Source organism: Lycorma delicatula, chromosome 4 (genome assembly GCF_047948215.1).
Source record: "Lycorma delicatula isolate Av1 chromosome 4, ASM4794821v1, whole genome shotgun sequence".
NCBI classification, from domain to species: Eukaryota; Metazoa; Arthropoda; class Insecta; order Hemiptera; family Fulgoridae; genus Lycorma; species Lycorma delicatula.
Genome location: NC_134458.1, coordinates 216031090 through 216052962, shown reverse-complemented (window position 1 = coordinate 216052962; position 21873 = coordinate 216031090). Strand labels below are relative to the sequence as shown.

General features: G+C 27.3%; 1 protein-coding gene across 13 annotated transcripts in view; it reads right to left on the bottom strand.

Moving 5' to 3' along the window:
• Positions 1 to 21873, bottom strand: part of LOC142324279 (RNA binding protein fox-1 homolog 2-like) — a 557441-nt gene that overhangs the window by 128713 nt on the left and 406855 nt on the right. For all 13 annotated transcript variants that reach the window (XR_012756257.1, XR_012756258.1, XM_075365183.1 and 10 more), the window contains 2 exons: positions 19934 to 20134; positions 17626 to 17679 (listed from right to left, as the gene is read on the bottom strand). Coding sequence is in view for 11 of the 13 variants with exons in the window: in XM_075365183.1 (XP_075221298.1) it covers positions 17626 to 17679; positions 19934 to 20134 (255 nt within the window). In the remaining 2 variants the exon portion in view is untranslated. The remainder of the gene's footprint in view (positions 1 to 17625; positions 17680 to 19933; positions 20135 to 21873) is intronic.

The window sequence follows — 21873 nt, the reverse complement described above, 5'->3', positions numbered from 1 at the left end:
CCATACAATAGGAAATGTTTACTAAGTATATCTAAGTAATAATCTTTAAAATAAAGTGAAAGGAAGTGATCATGCATCTAATAAATTTTGATCTTGACTAAGAAACAACTTTTCTTAATTTTAAAGTTTATTTTTTTATAAAAATTGCTGATAAGCTAATACTATCGCATTGATGAGATAACAAACACAGTCAACAATGACAAAAATCCAGAAACGATGATGACAGTATTTAAAAATCGTTTACTAAGGTACATGTACAAAAATTCAACAAATATTTGGTCAAAATAAAATCTAACTAAATGAAACTGAAAAATATCTAGTTAAAGAAAAATTCAACTTTAGCTTTCAATTTTTATACATAATAAATTCCCTGATTGGTGACTAATGAAAGAAATATTTCCCACAGAAAGGGATAAATTAATTTTTAACATTATACCTTCCAGTTGTTCTAATGGATCAGAATTGCACATGAAACTTCAGAAGTAGAAACATTATTCTGGAATTAATCATGTTCACAATATAACTGGTATTATATAAGAAGTAGAAAATAATTAGCCTGAATATTGTTATTTAGTTCTCAACTTCAATCTTGAAAAATATAGTCAAAAGGAAACACAGAAAGATACGAGAAATAAACAAACATAAAACCTTTTTTTATCTTGAAATTGGATATATACTTAACTGAAAAACCTCAACTAATGACGTAATCCAGTCTAATATTGACAATTCAGGTAACAATGCTGTTAATTAAAGCCTCACAACATAAGTATGCATATGCATGAATTTTTAAACTCAATTAAAAGTAAACATATACCAGCTACTGAATTTGGATAACTGGATTTGAAATACCATTCAGCAAAACGGAACAGCCATCATAAAAACTGTTAATCAGGAATGAGCAATCCACTCACCTGACCTGTAGGAATGAATTTCATGCACAGATGACTTAAACATAATAATTTCAAATGTAAATTTAAATAATTTTCATTTGTGTTCTAGAAATATCATCATATTCTCATGCACTGATGGGATAAATGCATTACATTGTGGTAATAAAAGAAGATTCAAAATTCAGGTCAACACACAAAGTGATTGTACACTGCTACTTTAGCAAAGTGCCTCTAAGAGGTTCCTAACCCCTGGCACCCCCCTCAATAATTATCTTAATTCAATGATACAAAAAGAAAAAATTCAGCAATGAAGTTTTTCAATTATTGTTAAAAAAAGATACAATAAAAAAACTCCTGACAAAAATGTCATTTATTATATATTTACATGTTTAAATCATGCTTTAACATGCACCAAACCTCAAATCATACTATCTGCAGTACTACTATACGAACTCTGAAAAAACATTATAGATGATCACTGCTTACACTAACATTTTAATTTCTTCATTAAAATCGCATTTGATGGGGTTGGTATCACTGATGTTTATAATATTAACAATATAGTAATTTTCATTCAGAGTTGATTATCTGCAATTTAAAATGAACAAGCACAAAGATAACATAAAAATAAAAGTAATAATTATCGGGGAAAATAAAGCATATGGATTAATCATATGAAAATTTATTTAAATCATTATTATTATTATTACTATGAAAAAACTATTATTACATATTTTAATTATGTAATCACATAAATATATCTAAATATAAAAGCAGCTACTAATAAAAATTAATAAGCAACACATGAAAAAATTAATAAACATTAGTTTAGTTTAGGCTTTTATGAATTAATTAAAATATATTCCTTCAAACAGAAACATTGTACTACAGCAAACAAATAAAAAATTTAACACACATAATGTTTATTTATGCATCACAACGAAAAGTTAAAAATCACTAAAAAAAAAGGAAAGAAACATGTATCTAAGAAAAATAATTTTATAGAATTATTTAAAAAACTACAAATAAAATATCCAGCTGATAATTTTAATTGCTAAATTAAGGTCTTTTATTTCTTTCTTTACATTCATATTATTTCTTACAAGAATTTTCCACACCAATCAAACGACAAATAATACCAGATCATGTTATTTTAAGAGAACATGTCAATCACGACACTTAGTTAATTTTAATTATGCTTTAATTTTTAATTTGACTTTTAATTTTCTTATATTTTTTAATTAACCTTTTACCACATCCTTTATTTAAATGATTTTCCAAAACTTGTACAAGTTTTCTTACAAACCAACTACAAATTTTAATACCATAATTTATTTAAACAGAAATCTTGATAAATAAACATATACACACATACATAGTTGAAATGAAATTAATAAAACTTAATAAATAAATAAAAGAAACAAAAGTTGTAACAACATTAAGAAATATATCACCAATAAAATAATTTGGAAATGTCTGTAGAGCAATTAAAAAATCCCACAAACAAAAATGTGACAAACACTATAAAGAAAGACATCCACAACCTGTATAATAACAAACAATAGCCGATTTACTGAATAGCAGACCAGTAAGAAAATTTCAAAACTTCCGACTCTTAACACATTTTATTAATTTATTGGTTATGAAATATTAAATATACAAAAATATCTTTACTTTGTGATAATAATTTTAATCAAAATCATTTTACAACAAATTATAATCATAAAAAATGAGATGTAATTAAAATATAACAAGAATTTTCATTTTTATCAAAAAGCATCTAAATTAACCTAATATGAAATATGCTGTATATAACTGTTTATCATAAATAAGTCTTGCATACTTCAATAGATCTAATACTTACAATTAGCTCCCTCTATGAATCATGAGACCTTGCCGATGGTGAGGGGGCTTGAGTGTTCAGTAAAACAAAGTAGCTGGACCAAGATGCAACCATATCGAAAAAAGGAATCTGTTGAGAGTCAAACTAAGGAATGATTCCTGAAAGAGGATAGCAGCTCTTTCAGTAGTTGTTAAGGACATAGGTCTGGAAGACTTAAACATCCATATCAACATCCCTCAATCATCTGAGTACTGCACAGCTGAAAGCAATGGAAAACTACGGCTGTTTTTTTTCCAAGCAAATATAGCTCTCTGTATTTTCATGTAACAAAGATGGATGTGCCTTCCTTGGTAAAATATTTCGGAGGTAAACTAGTCCACTGTTTGGATCTCCGGGTGGGGACTACTAAGGAAAAGGTCACCAGAAAATTAAAAAAAAAAAAACATTCTATGAGTCAGAGTGTGAAATGGTAGAAGTCTAAGAAAGGTTGGTAGGTTAGAAGATTTAAAGAGGGAAATGGATAGGTTACATGTAGATGTAGTCAGAATTAGCAAGGTTCGGTGGAAAGAGGAAAACGACTTTTGGTTAGGTGATTTTAGAATAATAAACTCAGCGTCAAATAAAGGGCAGGCAGGAGTAGGTTTTGTAATGAACAAGAAGATAGGGAAGAGAGTAGAGTATTTCAAAAAGCTTAGTGATAGAATCATTGTAATATGAATAAAATCAAATCCTAAGCCTACAACTGTTAATGTCGATATGCCTATAAGTGCCCATGATGATGATGATGAGGTAGTGTGTATACGAAGAAATTGACAAAGCAATTAAACATATAAAAAGGTATGAAAATTTAATAATAGTTGAAGATTGGAATGCAAGCATCAGAAAAGACAAGGAAGGAAATATTGTGGGTGAATACGGGGTGAGCAAAAGGAATGAAAGAGAAGACCAACTTATTGAGATTTGCACAAAGTATAATTTAGTAATTGCCAACACCCAGTTTAAAAAACCATAATAAATGAATATACACGTGGAAAAGCCTGGTGTATACTGCAAAAGGAAATTAGCCTGGAAAATACTACAAAGCATCAGATATATTATATCGTGGTTGAACAAAGATTTAGAAATCAACTCCTCGACTGCAAAGCATAGCCTGGAGCAGACATTGATAGCAACCATAATTTAAGTGATAATGAAATGTAGATTAGAATTTAAACACCTGAAGAAAAGGTGTCAGATGAATCTGTCAAATTTAGAAAAGCTTGAGGAAGACAAAGTAAAACATTTTTCAGGAGGACATTGCAAGAGGTCTTGAGTAAAAAGAATAAGATAGAAAATATAGAAGAATGGGAGAATGTTAAAAAGGAAATTCTTAAATCAGCAGAAGCAAACTTAGGTGGAACAAAAAGAACTGGTAGGAAACCTTGGTTATCAGAGGATATATTGCAGCTGATGGATAAACATGGAATGTATAAGAATGCTGGTGATGAAGTAAAAGGAACTATCAAAATTAAGAAATACTATTAACTGGAAGAGCAGATAAGCAAAGGAAATTAAAGAAAAGTATTCAAAAATGGAAGAGAAAGTGGAAGTGATGACTGGTAAAATAGACAGAACATACAGGAAAGTTAAATGGAATGCAAAGTTGGCAGGAGTCTATTACTCCCTACTTTATCGCAGAGCCTGGACAGAGTCCCTTGCTGCTGGATCTTTCTAATCGGGCTTGTTTTTAAAAGGGTCACTTTTAGTCTCGGTTCTTATTTTTCAATTTTTGTATATTATTATTATAGTGAATTTAAGACGGATTTAATTGCATTCCAATTCCGTTGTTATACCAGCGTTACCGAACCCATTTTATGGGCCGACCGCGGAAGGCTAGGCTTATAAAGCCTGTCCTCCCGACGTAATTCCCCTTCAGACCGTCTACTGAAGTCCTTTCGGTGCTAACTCTTTAATAGGCTAGCAGGAATACGCCACAACGGGGCACTATCTGTGAGGAGGGAGCAATGCGTCCCCTTTTCCGGAGGAGTCGCAATTGCTGGGTTATTTGGTCTGATTGTAAGTTTGAATTAGGGGAGGTTGTTAAGAAGCTCTTCATCCGCTTCTGGTATGGCTGCCCTTCAGGACGCATCTCTGCTGGGCTCTGTTCCGGACTCCAGTCCGTGATGTTGAGACGAGTGGCTGGTCTTCCTTCTTCTTCATCTTCTCCCTCTTCTTCTCCCGAAGACCTCTTCTTTCTTCTTTGGCCTGCACTTTCCAAGAATTGGTAGTAACCGAAGTTACTAATTAAATACAGATTTACAGGCCACATATTAAGACATCCTGGACTAGTCATTGCTTTGATATTGGAGAGACAGGTAGATGGGAAAAATTGTGCAGGCAGGCAAGATTTGGAATATGTAAAAAAAATTGTTAGGGATGTAGGATGTAATGGGTATACCAAAATGAAATGACTGGCACTAAATGGGGAATCTTGGAGAGCTGCATCAAACCAGTCATATGACTGAAGATAAAAAAACTTATTACGTTGTCATACAATAAACATCAGTTAAATAGTTTTGCTTTAATGAAAGAAAAAGAAAAGACACAAAGGCAGACAGATAATATTATTTTCATTAATAAATTTACTATCAGCATTTTTAACCCACTGATTATGAATTTATACAACGTTTTTAAAAAATAAAAGACCTTGATATAACTATTAAAATACAAGCAAAAATAATTTATTTTATGTTTATACAAAAAATTTCATAACAAAACTAAAATAGAACAAAAAATATGCAGACCTGTGCTTGTCTGATTTCATCCACTGTTAACAACAGAGCTGAAGATATTAAAATGAACACACAAAAACAAAATTAAGTAAAAAAAAAGGGAAGAATGATAGTAAAAAGAGAAAATAACAGTAAAACAGATAATAAAGCAACAATAACAGCTGTCCACTTCGTAAGAATTGATAAAATTTTGGTAAAACAAATCCATAAGTTACAAAAATTTGCATAAATTGCAAAATCACTTTTAATATTTTTCAAATATGTAGCTGAAGATCAACCACAAAAAAAAAACATGCCAGCAAATAACAAAAACAGATTTTTACATTTTCTAAACTGAAGAAAATCGTTTATGTATAAACTGAATCGTTCCAGTCAACTTATAAAGCAAAAAATTAAGTCCTGCTAATATCATACAGACACAAGGTGTAGATAAACAATCTATCATAATATGAACAAAACAGATAGATAATAAAAGTGAAACACCTGTCTTATTAAAAATCACCAAATTTAGCAGTAAAAATAAATAAGGGCATGAAGATTAATCCAGGACAATATTTTGTTTTCCAATCAAAAAATTTTTATAATTAGAAATAAATTCTGTATTTACACAAGTATAGCACACTTTGTTTTTAGAAAAAATCTGCTATGGACACCACATGACTGCCTTGTACGCCTATAAATTACAAATACACATTTTTTGCTGCACTTCATTTAAACTTATTTCATTTGAAAGTGAGATATGATCCTCCAATTCTTTAATAAAGTGGACAGTTAGACAATTGCATTGTTGTGGACACCACATTGCATCACTTTTTTTGTACTGAATTTTATATCAGTTTATATATTATTAATTCTGTTTCATGTCGCTTAAGTAGTTATGTGATGTAAGTGAGTACATGTTGGATCCATAACCAGGACACATTGGTTTGAATCTGACTTCATATGCTTACTTTTTTTTTTTAATTTTAAATATATTAATTTAATAAATATTATTAACCTCTGTAAAAATTTTTGAATTAAAAAGAAAAGAACATAAAATACATAAAATTTGTGATTGTTTACAATCACAGGTTAATTATTAATAAATCAATATATTTAAATAAATAAAAAAATTAAAAAAAATATGGTCGGATTCAAACCGATGTGCCTTGTAAGATCCAAATATTTCATTAATTAAAATTTCATTTGACAATAACTCTGGAACTGATGAAAATAAATGCCACTTATGGTATATCATTGAAAAGCTCTCAATGAGGGCTTATTACTGCAATTAAGAAAAAGTGCAAAAACTAATTGTTTTTGGATTTTGGGCTTTTATGGATACTTTTGGTACAGTTGATTGCAGTTAAAAGGGGAGGTGCACAACTAGATGTTATAACAATCCTAAATCCAAAATTTCAACATTCTACGGCTAACCGTTTTTGAGTTATGCAAAATACATATGTACAGACATCATACAAGAACTAGTCAAAATGGATATTTCCATTGAGATCTGAAATTTGTTCATGAACAACTGTTCATGAAAAAAAAAACTTTAGACAAATACAAGAAACTACTTAGTGGACATAAGAGAAAGGTTATGCACCAAATATTTTTTTACCTTTACATGAAAATGTCAATTTAAAATGTTGAAATACTTTTAAAAATCATGTCTGAAATAATAATACAGTATTCTGAGATCAAAACGAACTTTGCTAAACAAATTAAAATAAGTTTAAACCCATTCCTTGATATGAAAATGTTGCATATATTACTTTTAATGACTGCTAAACAGATTTAATAAACAAGAAACTGAATATTGCCTACATTAAACCATGATTTCACAATAATTTTTCAACAAATTCTGTTAGTTTCTTACCTTCTTCACTTTGTTCTCTAATTAGAAGTATTATAATGATCCTTGACAGATTTATGCAGCTGTGGATTGAACCTTTACAGATACATGTAATCCTGGTTTCATTGATGAAAATAATAATTTTTGTAAGTTCACAAATACAATCTTATAAGAAAGTGAATCAAAGAATTATTACTCAGGTGAATGAACATAATTTTAAATCAAATTTTTTAAGATATAGGTGAAATATAAGAGTTTCAAATGAAAGTCAAGTAGACCCTAAAGAACAAATTGTATTTTGTATTTTAAAAAAAGTAAACACTGAACTTTACAGAAAAATTCATTTGTATATAATACAAAAAACCTATGAAATATGAAATTTAATACAATAAATAAAAATATGATAGATCTAATACATATGAAATTTACAGTGTAATAATATGAATGGAATTATTACCAGTAACAATTTAAATATTGTATTTTAATGTTTTACAAACATACAGTAACTTTATAATAATTACTTTATAACTAACAAATGCACAGAGAATAGGATCAATTAACTGTTGAAAAAAGTGCATTAATTTTAGAATGGAGCCACAAGCTGAATAATTCTTAAGACTAATCAACCACATGCAATGGTTTAACAAACATCAAAATGTAATAAAATCTAGAAAACCATGAATTTAAACATTCTGATATCATCTAAATAAATAAATATATATATAAACAATTACAAAGTAAAATAAAAAACTTCTATGTGCAAAATAGTCTGGCTTAAAAAACCAAACAAACATTAAAAAATGCTCACTTCAATATCTATCAAATCGTTCCGTTACTAACAAATAACATTACAAAGCATGTGCGAGCAAACTACTGTAATAATAATTCTTCCACCAACATTAAACAGATGCTATTTTGAAAAAAAACTTTCTTTATAGAGTAAATCATAATTTTTTTTTTTGCAACATTTATACATATAAGAGCAACTAAAATGTTTTTATTAGTGGTAATATATTATGTATAAATTAACAGAAAGACAAAAATTATTTCCACACTGTACTCAAGTAACCCCTGCAAAAACACACACATGATGCATAATCTTATGCATATATTGTACTAATAAAAACATACTGAGTTTAAAATGCAATAATGTGCATTTAATTTCAAAAATTTATTTTCAAAAGATGAAATCAATTTTTAAATAAACAAAATAAAACAAAACTAACAATGTAAATAAAAAATTGAATTAAATCATAGCAATACACATTATACAAACAAAAGCATTATGAAATAGCAAAATATTTGCAAATTGTTTCACTTCACTTGGGGAAGAAGTTAAAATATATATATATATGTACTGGGATAAAAAGAAAGAAATGACCAAAACTTCATTAATAGTTGCCCCATAAAATAAAATGATGTATGCAAGGTAGCCACTGAAAGACAGTAAAAAAATATATTTGTCATCTTATGAAAATTAAAATAAATAAAATTAAAAATTACAATAAAGATTAAACATCATATATTTCTTTAGAGTAAACTTAATGTCATCCAAAAAAAATTCTGTTTTAATAAAATAAAAAGTTATTAAAGGATAAACACATTTTATACTAATACAAAAAAAAGTAGGCATAAAGCCAGGTGCTCAAGGAAATATTCCTGGTTTCATCAACATATTTTTCTTCACATATATATTCAACTTTAAGCAACTTGTAAGTTGACATCCATACTTATTTAGAAAGAAATAAATACATCGCACCTGGGATTCAAAATCTAAGAACTTCCAAAAATGAAAGGCAGGGATTATCCCTGCATTAAGGCAAAGATATTACTATTATTTCATTACAGTATATTTCTTTGCCCCCCCCCCCCAAACTATAACAATGAAACTTTAAAATAATATGTTGAATCAGAGGTGAATGAATAGAAACTTAACTTCAAAAAGAAAATTAACTCTAGATCTACCTGCAGCTAATCAGTGGCTACCAACGTGCTTGGAAGCAAACATAAGTGCAAATGTTGACCAAGAAGTTTAAGTATAAATTGAGCAACAATTTATAATTAAACATTATTACAAACATAATTATTTAACTTTTAAATGTGTAGTAGAAATAATGTGTAATTTTATAAAACATAAAATCACAGCGGCTTCCCCAGCCTAAAATAAATAAGCTTCATGTTGTTACAATGGCCTCTGAAAATAAGTATCTTGGTTGAACCCTGATGTAACTTACATCCTTGGAAATCAAAATGTAACAGTACTAAAAATAAAAGTAACTAACTAAAAAAAATACTTAATAAATATTTAACGTAATTACATCTTGTAGGGACAAAATTTTGGTAAGATGAGATTATAAATATATACACAAAATTATACATATATTAATGAATACTTATTAACTATAAATAATAAACATCAATGAAATAAATAAAATATGGGGGAAAAAATACATTGCAAGATCACACGATGCCTAAATAGCAAGGATTATTGCTCACAAATAAAGATTATTATATTTATCCATAAACATTAAAATAATTAATAAAATATTCAATTAAAAAATGTAAACATATTAATAACATTTATGAATGGTAGTATATATAGAATTATGAAAAATACAAAAAAAAAAAATATATATCAACCATAAAAAAACTGTTAAAATACCTCCACCACCAGCACTAATAAACAAACAAAACAAACAACAAATATTAAGAATAAAAATTAAAAAAAAAAAATCAATCGATTACAACAAAAAAGCAATGCGGTTTATGTGCATTATTACTTAAAAGATTATTTATTACAACATAAGAAATATATGAAGTCTTACATTAAAACAAAAGAAAGATAGCTGAATAAAAACAAAAACTGTACAATATAATTATCATGTTGTAATTATTATTAACAACAATCAATCGTAAGAAAAATGTTACTCATGCTTCATTCAACTACACATTAATTAATTTTCATTAATAATTAAGTGAAACAAACATAATTAATTTACTTTTTTCTTTTCTTTTTAAATAAAAATACTTTATGGTAAAAGCAGGACAGGCATTTCACATTTATTAAACGCAATGTATATATAATATATTAATATGTTAAGGTTAATTCATTAATAAAAAGTAAACGCAAACGCAATATAATGAAGTTTGAGGAAAGTACACTTGTAAAAAACATTATGGGTACTACAAAACATAATAGAGATTTCATTATTTCAAAATGTACTACAGAAGAAAATCATATCTAGGTTCCATTCAGGAAATAGACCAAAGCAACAAGGCAAATTCTCTGAAATTCAGAAATCAGTTTTGGATTAATCTATTAAAATTTTTTCATAAGCCAAAACCAGATAAGCTGTAAATAAATTAATGAGATAAATAACTACCTGAAAACAACATTTTACTGAGCCGAATATATTATAACAGTCAAGTCCATCAAGTAGAAAATAATGATACACAGCCAAAAAGTGATACCTCCACTCTTCCGCACAGGGACTACATGAACTTAAAAAACATGAACAAAAGTTCTCTTTGAGAAATCAACTCTTGACCACAGTCTCTTATAACTCAATCCGTTATACATACATCATAGCCATAAAAGAATTACGGAAACTGGTAGTATTGTAAAGTAAAAAATTAATAAAGCCTTTTACGAAAAGAATCAACTCATGAATGTACTTAATATATGCTGATATAATGATGTATATATACTCTTCTATATGCTGATTCATAGATGTACTTAATAAATGCTGCTTTAACTCATTAAAGCAACTATTTGGATAATAAATAGATTTTTATAATTATAAGATTCCATAGGTAGAATATTTTTTACAACCAACATCATTGTCATTTTAGGCTATTAGAAGGCAAGCACGTGACCTGTAAATGAATTATGCGTACGGCTTATACCCATATATGATAAATATTTTACAGTATTTATGCATTAAAAGTAACGTTTTCTCAATCATAGTGAGAGTTTATTTCTGGGATTAACATATTTGGGATGGATTACACAAAAAATTATAAGGTCAATATTAAAAAAAAATGTAAAAAATCAAAAACTGTATAAGACTACACCTTATTCACGTCATACAAATCATCCTCATCTTATTGGGCCAAGGAGATGCTTATTGTACACAATCTGAATATACTGCAACGTACCCATTAGGAATAGAAAATAAAAAAGATAAAAAATAGATTTTATCACAAAATATTTTATTAAAATTTATTATAAGAAAATAAAAAAAAGTTAAAGAACTTCAATTCATAGGACAAGAATAACAAGAACTTTTCATGGCAGTAGGAAAAAAACAGGTTAATCTGCAAGTCTTGAGCAAATAGTCAATCAAATAAAGTTCTATTTTTTAAATGCATTATTATCAGTTGTACATAAAAGATGATAGAAAGAAGGTTCTTATATTTTATGTTTAGTAGATTTAACTGCTAAGATAATCTACCACATATTATTTAATTGTAGAGATCTAAGAAACCGGTTTATTAAATTTAACTTCAGCAATTACTATTTTATCCTTTAACATGATAAATTGGTAATTCATATTTTCATTTCCAAGATGTTGTTTCTTGAGATATTTCCAAGGATTGCAAAATGGTTTGTTTATAAAAATATATTGTGTATCCAGAACCTAACCAAAAAAAAAAACCTGATTGATTTGTTAAACATTCTATGTATATATATATATATATATAATCTCCAGATACCTAGTGGAGCTTTCTTAATTTAGACAGCTATGTTACATGCAGCTAGTTATATTCATGAATTACCAAGTCAGGATATTTTGTTAATTAGAATTTAACAACACAATAGCGATCAGCCACAGTTTCAAGAAGCTATCACCAATAAAATATATCTTGTTCGGTCTTGTCTTGAACAATCATTCACTCACAAGGGAAGTCTACCCATAGAAAGGGAAGTCTGAGAAAATGAAGTCTAGGGAAGTCTACCCTATCCAAGGGAAGTCTGATTCATCTAAAAAAATTATTCGATTTTCATAGAACATAAGATGGGAGGAAAGTCCATTCAAAGACTTCATGATAAGTTGGATTACAGATTAATCTCGATCAATGATCAGTTGCTCTGCTGTTACAGAACACTAGTTTATAGCAAATTAATTATATACATAGGTATAAATTTAGTAGTTAATCAGAGACCAGGAAGAATAATAAATTAATTAAGGCAACATTAACTGACCACAAAAACATTATGGATCCAAACTTAAAACCTCCCAACATAACCTATCCTTATAGTTTTAACATCTAATGCAAATTATTCTTCCATGTGCAACTTAAGTTAAAAAATAAAACAGCCACTGTAATTTTAATGGTAGGATTTGCAACACAAAAAAGGATAAGATTTTTTTCTACAGTGAATTTAAGAAGCAGTATTTTTTTATCATGACACTTATTGCTCAAAATCAGTGAAAGAGTCGCCGATTAATTTCTTATTTTCAAGGTATTGTTTAAACCTGAATTCTGAATTCCAGAAAGATTTCCTTGGTGCTTAACAACAATCACCTAAATAAATTATCTATCCACAATTAATTTCATCTACAATCAAGAAATGTATATTAATTACACTGGACTAATATTTTGCTAATAAAAAAATAAATAAACAGAAAACTATAAAAGAGGAAAAAATAAAATAAAACTTACAATATTAATACTCAATTCAAAAGGAAAAAGAATTTAAAACCCAGTCACAAAAAAAGCACCAAATATAAGCGTAACACAAAAAAAAACTACTCAATGTGTACACTTTGAAAAAAATAATTTAATGCAGTTATATATGTGCATCATTAAAAATGCAATCGCTAACAAGAAAGACCAATTCAATCAGATATTTAATGTTTTTTCACACATAAAATGATGTAGACTTAAAGATACAACAATAAGACAGTGTAATTGCCAAATTTTCCAGAAATAAAAATTATAAAACTTCACAAATGAACTTATTTTAATTTTTTTATATTTTATCTAGTTTCCTTTATATATAAGAAAAGAAACTGTTGGATGGTGATGGAAACTAATATATATATATATATATAAATATTTATTTTTAATTAGGAATTAATTATATTTGATATTAGAAAAAAATGTCAAAAATATTCTAAAATTAAAATCGCTATAAATAAGAATTGTTTAAAAGAAATCTCTTCTTTAAAAGAAACATAAAAAAATTACTGCCAAATAATAATTGGTTATTTCAACAAAATTAATGTATTTTGTAATATATGTAGTAAATAAAACGGAATGTAGTTTTGCATGATGAAACTATCTACCGGAAAAAATCATAGGATATTCAATGAAAATTTAGTTTTTCATAGGTCTTAACAGGTGAAAGTATTTTTATATGAAAATTTGTATGAGGGCATAGTCATTACACTAAATATAATCTGAAAACTGAATGTGCACCTAAATCTAGATGTCACAGCAATAAACAGTATTAATGAGAACACTGATCATGTTCAGTAATGCAGGTAATCTTAAAAAACTTTGTAGAACATTTTTAAGTAGATATTTTGCTTGCTAGTAAAATTAAAATAATTTCACTTTTTTCATTAGTACATCAGTATATCACTTATGACTTTGTTCAGGAATACTTCATCATTTACACACAATTTTAGAATTCATTTTATTGTTACTTGGACAATATGTCAAAAGTTATATTACTGTTTTACTGTCCCCAAGTTTTTACAATCAATTAACTGGACAATATTTTTCAGTTCATTGTGGTAGGGCTGGAAAGCTAGTAGAGAAGTTGAAAAAGCATCCATTTATCTAGAATTCCAAGAATTTATTTTGACAAGAAATGTCTTTAAAATCACACCAAAACATATGGGTACAAGAACAGAAATTTGTAGCCTAACGAAAAGGTCTATATCATCCTCCCTTAACAACCCCCTAACTACTAGTCTCAGAGACATAAATTCAGTGTCATTTTATAACTTACATGGTCAGCTCACCGGTACAACTTTGAGATCACTGGCAAGCGGGTTGGCAGGGAGAGGGCACAGCGCAGATCATCCAAAACTGGCAATCTCACTCATTTCCATTCAGTGTAGCTCACAACTTAGACATGATAGTGCGGTGATTCATGTGTTTGTGTTTAGAATTTGTAGAGATAGATTTATTTAAGTAATAAAAAGTGTATTTTGGACAATATTTATATGTAAAAAATTGAAGTACACGCGTAAAAAAATATAAAAATTCAATAAGTCAGCCTCAGCCCACGCAAAAGCCAACCGAAAATATAAATTACGCATATCGCCGGAAAGGAGAGGTTATGCACCTCACACAGGTACCCCAATGTCTGGTGCCAAGTGAGCAAGACAGTTTCGGGAGCATCGCAAAGCTGGCAAAGTGTATTCGGTGAATGACATCAACAGCGCAAGCACTTCTACCACAGCTCATTATGCCTTATGTCTCTTACTTCTCATATCAAACACCAATGTTGAACAAAATTGTCATCGAATATTAGTCGAAATAAATATCATGTACCACTTAGTGTCTGTTTTATGTTAAAATTAGATTTAGTACGCAATCAATGTCTCGTTTTTATTTCAATCCAATACACTAAAAGTGACTTGCTGACATACAAACCGACCAATTTTTCTGTAGAGTTGGTCAAATGAAAGAACTAAAATTTTCCATTGGAGACTTTCAGTTTTGTTCAAAAAAATACAATGGTAGCTCATCTAATACGATGTGTCTAATATGATTTGTACCTAAGGACAGAAGTCACTGGGGTTAGACACTTATCAAGTACAGCATTCATATAGTTCAATCTTTTTTAACATTAAGAAGGTTAAAAAAACCACTCGAGTTTATACTTAAAGATTCAGTTTCACCATATTTAGTTTACATTAAGGGAATAATGATCATAAAGCCTACATATAGCACACAAGATGTGGAATATTGTACACTAAGCACCTGGAAAGCTTATTATAATAGCTACTCAAGAATGTAACTTTAAACAATACTTACTTTACTCAACTCTAAACTATACTCAGTCAATTGCAATCAATTTTGTTTAATCATGAAATTAAAATAATTTCAATAATATTTCTGTTAAAAATATTTATTTAAAGAAGAGGTTTCTTTTAATGTAAAAATTTACAGAAACACATTAAATTGAAAAAAAGTAAAACAAAATATAAATTTAATAAAATCAATAAACTAATTTATAAACAATTTGTCTCTTATTTACCTGTAAATAAAAGTATAAACAGAGATAAACAAAAACAGAATAATAAATAAGGTAATTTGACTAAAGATAAAGTAACTTAGAAAAAAGAGAAATTAAACAAGAAATTATAACAAAGAAAATTTTTCTAATGCAAAAATACAAACACACAAAAACAGCTAATTATACAGAATTCACTTCAACTTTTTTTTTGATAATAGAAAATAATTAAATTACTTCTGTATTTTCACACTGGCCTGGAATATAGACATACTGTTAGTAATGGAATTAATATTTTAAATATACAGTTTTATCATAGTACAAGTGCATTATATTAAAACATATTTTATGAACAAAATCCATTACTTTAATATTACATAGATTACACATATTATGAAGAATTTTGAATGGTCTTAAGGAAATTAATTTTTTTACGATATTTAAAACAATCATAATTGGTGGCCATATGTTAAAATTTTCACAGAAAGAAAGAAATCAGAACTGTTACAAAAGTTCATGGGCTATTAAACATGTTATTTTTTTAACTCATTCTTTTAACTCAACTGAATTATGACTTCTGTCATATCAAAAAATTTGATACAGCACACATATTGCAATATAGTAATTTTTTTATCTAAATTCATAATCATGAAAAGTTAAAATGTGTTACGTTAATTATAAATAATAATTAGTATTAAAACATAATAATAATAATTACTTATTTTTTGAGGTATGAAAAAAAAATCACTAAATAAAATTAGAAAAATGTAAAATTTGCACAAATTCTTGCAAAAATGATTATGAAGGCAAAATTTTACTCATAATATACTTAGAAAAAATGTATCTATACCAAATATTTTTAAAATTAAAGTGGCTGAAAGGGCATATTAAAAGAAAAAAATTGTTAAATTCGCTTATTATCCACAATATTATGATTTAAAATTGATATTTTTATAGCACAAAAAACTGAAAAAATATAACTATTTTTGTTGACTGACTAAACTTACTTACTAAACTTACAGTGAAGTAATAATATTCACTTTGTTCCACCTTGTGTTAACATCAAATAAATAAAAGTTTAATTAGCTTGAACTCATAACCATTTGACTCTCTTCCTCATCACTACACCTATTTACATTATCACTACATCTTTGTTAATAAAACAAACTGAAAAAACGCACTTTTTGCTAAAGCTATTCTAAATTAAAACCGTGTGGAAAAGTTTCTTGATAAAAAATTTACTTATGAATCCTTTTAAATACAAAATAGTTCTTAACTTTAATACAGAAAAGTAGAATAAAACATGGAGCGATACCATATAAAGAAAAAAGGTACATTATTAACAAAAATGAAAAATAAATAAATAATTACATTCAAATGAAGTGATCTAATCAGGTTAACAGCTTCAGAAGAAAATAATAGGGAAATACAAAAAAATTTCCATCAAAGTACTATTCCAGAAATTTAAAAAAAAACATTCTGTTAATATAACTTAACAAAATTAAAAAATGTTATATTAAATTAAGTGTGAAAAGTTTAGTAATGATTACTTCGGCACATATGATATGCAACAACTAAGATGTTAAGATGACAGTCCACCACCAACTAATACAACTTATAATTTAAAAATGAAAAAATTTAATAATTTAAAAAAAGGAGTTTACAATCAAGAATACTGTGTTACAAACAAATTTATTAAAAATAATATGTAAAGAAATGAATAAATTTACTCCTTAGAAAAAAATTCTATAAAAATTATACATATCAAAGCCAAGAGTACTCATATTAGTGATTAAATTAAACAAATAAAAAGATTAAATTAAAATTAATAAAATAGGTTCAATCAAATGTTATATAAGAAAAAACATGAAAATTGTTCGGGCCAATATGCAAAAATTATAAATAATTAATGAAACAAAATAATTGGTTGTTAATTTTAACAAAAAAAATTTAATTTTAATATTAACAGTTTATTTGAAACATTTAATTATAAGCAAATAAAGAGACAAATTGGATTATAAAATATTTTATTGTAAAATCTTTTAAAACTTGACATAAAAAAAGTATTAAAAAAGTAGACAAGGACTTACCTTTGAGCCACGTTCATTAAAAATAATTTCTACATCAAGGATTGGGCCAAATTGCTGTAACAAAAAAAATTCATTAATTTTATTTAATTTTTAAAAAATATTTTTTCATTTTAAAAACTAGTAAAATGTATTACAGCAAATAGATACTAAGTGGAAAACAACTCAAAAACCATGTAATAAACTAATCTTTTGTGTATGTATTGGACATTACTATGATCAAACTTCAACAGCATAATTTGATAATTAGATAAAACAGAAATTTATTTGTGGTTGCATGGTGGAAGTGGGAGGTAAAAATTAATTTTCCTTAAGTTTTGAGGTATGAGTACGAAAATATAATTCACTTAAATTGTGGTTTCCTTATTTAAATATATGTTTATTTATAGGCCTATGTTAAAAATTTTGTGGCTTGAAAATCTCCAAGACCACTACATCAACTTCATTGAAATTTAGATACACTGTAGTAATATATCTGAAGTTGCGCATGTGAAAATTTGATGAAGATTGGTTAAGTTGTTCTTATAGTTAAGCTCAATTTAAGGTTGAAAAAATTTGAGTGGGGCAAGTTTGAGAAGCATGGTTTGTTATGATGCTGCAAGTTGGAATGTTGATATTTCCTTATCGGCAGTATCTATTGATCAAAGATTTTTTATGTAAAATTTTAGATGAGAATAAGTTTATACTTTTTCAAAAGGAGATAAAATAAAATAACAAAAAGTAAGTCTTCAAGAGCAGAACTGCAATATTTTTCTATAATTTATAATTATTAATTACACAAGTTTATTTTTTTATTTTAATAAACACTAATAATCTGATTACTATTTTTTTTTAAGCTGACATCTTTATAGCCTAATTTGTTTTAAATTACTCACCAAACAATGTGTACAGTTAAAATAGCTTAATAATGACAAATTACAATTTACTAACAATTAATTTACCAAAATAAAAATATGCCCATAAAAGACAAAAAAAAGCTTTACTATACATGGCAAATAGAAATTTTGGTATACAATAAATATGAAGACATAATTAATTAGTCTACAAACAGAAAAGAATTAGTGACAAAACAAAAAAAAAATTGTGACAGTACTGGTCTTAGTGCACCTCTAGTACAATAATATACTATGATAAACGGTTAGCTCTACCACATTATGTATACTTATATAAAAACAAAACATTCAAATATTAAATAAATCCATAGTAATACAGAGTATATCAAAACACATGATGGTTGAATATTTTAATACCATTAATTGCAAGGCTTATCAATTTCTAAAAACTGAAATCCTAAATTCTCTAAACCTTATTACAAGTGACTAAACAAAATTGCTGCATGAAAATTTCATCTCACCTCAATAGGCTTTTCTTTCTTTCTTTTTCCTGTTTAGCCTCCGGTAACTACCGTTTAGATAATTCTTCAGAGGATGAATGAGGATGATATGTATGAGTGTAAATGAAGTGTAGTCTTGTACATTCTCAGTTCGACCATTCCTGAGATGTGTGGTTAATTGAAAACCCAACCACCAAAGAACACCGATATCCACGATCTAGTATTCAAATCCGTGTAAAAATAACTGGCTTTACTAGGACTTGAACTCTGTAACTCTCGACTTCCAAGTCAGCTGATTTGGGAAGACGCGTTTTAACCACTAGACCAACCCGGTGGGTTTCACCTCAATAGGCTACTGAGTTTGATCTTAACTGCTTTCAGAGAAAACATATGAAAATTACAATTTCTTTTAAGGGTTGCACTTAAAAGTGCAACCTTCAAAAGTAAAAAGAAATGATTTTTTCCCTCTAAAATAATAAGTTCTTTTAAAGTTTTGAAAAAACACCACAAAGTAAGACCACAAAGTAAGTATATATAGTCTACTAACTATTGAATTAGCTGGATTCTTTAGTTTTATATTTTGGAGCAGTGTCCTGTTGAACATTATAAAATTTATTGCTTGCACAGCAATAACAGAATTTCATTCTCTGTAAACTTCTATACTTCTACACTTCTAAGTACGCTCACCAAATACTTACTTAGTTTATTTACTGATTATTTTCTTTAAATTTATAAATTTTTACAAATTTTATATTTACATAATACTACTACCTATATTTTTTTGTAAATAATTACAAATAAAAGTACCGTCTCGCTTTGTAAATGTAAAATATATTTTTTACATTTTATGTAAATGTTTTTTAAAAAAAAAATTATATAAAATCCACCTTCATATCATATATAAATTATTATAAATATTTTTAATTAAAAAGAAAAATTATTAAAATTCATAAAATAGTATAAAATTAATATACATACACCAAACATCGCTCTAAGATCAGGATCCCTGAACCTGAAAGGTATATTTGAAACATGTAACCTCTTCGCTTGATTCTTTCCCTGTTGATCTGCCGCTGCAGCTGCTGCTGCTATCTGTTGTGGAACAAGATTTAGACTGTTGGGAGGTGGTGGCACTGGTGGATTTCCATTTGTTTGTTCTGTAGGTTCTGGTTCTGTTTGCTGTAACAAAAAAAATAATAACAATAACAATAAATGCTGAGAAATAAAATTTCAAAAACTGTTACGTTGATACACATCAATATAAAATTATCAACATAAAAAAACTATTTTGTAAAAAAGTCAAGACTATTCAGACTATACATGCAACACAAGTGGATTAATGTCTTAAAATTAAATCAAACAAAAATATTTGACAATATTATATGCTATAAATAAACAACATATACAGATAATTTCCAAATTTAAGAGACAAAAGTAAACAGAAAAATGTATAAGAGAAAATGTATTCCTTTATAATATAAAACAAAACAATAAGTCTCAACCTAATGGTTTTTCAACATTAAAAATTTTTCATGTAATAGTATCGCAAAAATTGAACAATGAAAAGATATGTCATCACTGAAGCCACCTTATACTAATAAACGAGTTTATTATTGTTGTATCACCAAAGTTAAAGCAGGATGAATTTTCTCCTATACAATTAAGATGTTTATTAGCAGATAACAACCACAAAAATTTTAACACCAATAACAGAAATAATTAAACAGAAATTAATAGTATACAAAAAGTAAAATATATTAAATTTATAATTCAAGAGTCCAAGTTAACAAAATAAAGTGCCCCTCCTATAAAACTTCTCACGTTTTTGTTATACCTAAAGATTTCAGGTAGTAGCATTCTGCAAATTAAGGCTGTAAAATGAAAATAAAATGCAAAAAACCAAAACCAGCTAAATAGATGAATGAAGTTAAACTATTTCTCTATACCCTTGTCATCGATTAGCATAGCTAGTTATGCAATCTGTTAGTTAAAATTTATTTTAAAAAAATAAATAATTTATGACAAAAAGATGACAACTTAGGGGAAAAATGTTGTATAAAAAGAAATATATGTACAGTAACGATTATCCCATACAAGTACTTCATAAAAGGTTATAAATTGGTACATCAGTAACACACAAATCTATAAGCTTGACAAACAATTAAATGATCTAATATTAGTAAAATTAATAACAAATATCACCAACAAAATATATAAATATATAAGGAATATTTTACTAATCTTCAAGAAAACTGGTGAATAACAGTTTGTAAATTGAAGTCTCAGAACCAGAAAACTTTTTTATTTGTCTGTAAAAGGATAGGATGTATGAGTTTTTTCTCTACTTTTTTACAGCACAGTATATAAATTACACAAAAATATATGATGAAATAGGTATTATACCGGTATTGTGTTACAAGCAGCACATAGCCTAAATGAAAGGCCTTGGCGACTTCCTTTAATACTTCCAACAAATGAAAGAAATGTAATAAATATAGCATTGTACAATATTTGATTAAAAATCTGCATTGCAGAAAAGGAAATGATTAATCACTTTTTTAATTTTAAAATTTTTATAGTATTACAATAATTTTTTTTTTAAATGGACATTTGAAATAAACTATAATCATAACTTTGAAGAAAATTATGAAAAATGATAAATTATAATGTCTTGCTCATATTACTTCAACAATGATTTCTAATGAATTATCGAACCTTTTAAACAATCTTCCACCAGTTTATTAAAAATACATTTCTAAGTTTTTCTTTTAAAAAAACAATATAGCTCTACTGATGAATCGTTAAATACACTAATTAAATAATTTTAACCAACCCTGAATTTTCTGAACATCCAATCAACATTTACATAAATACATGCTCAAACAATTTTTTTATTAAACCCTTCTCAATTGTGGTTT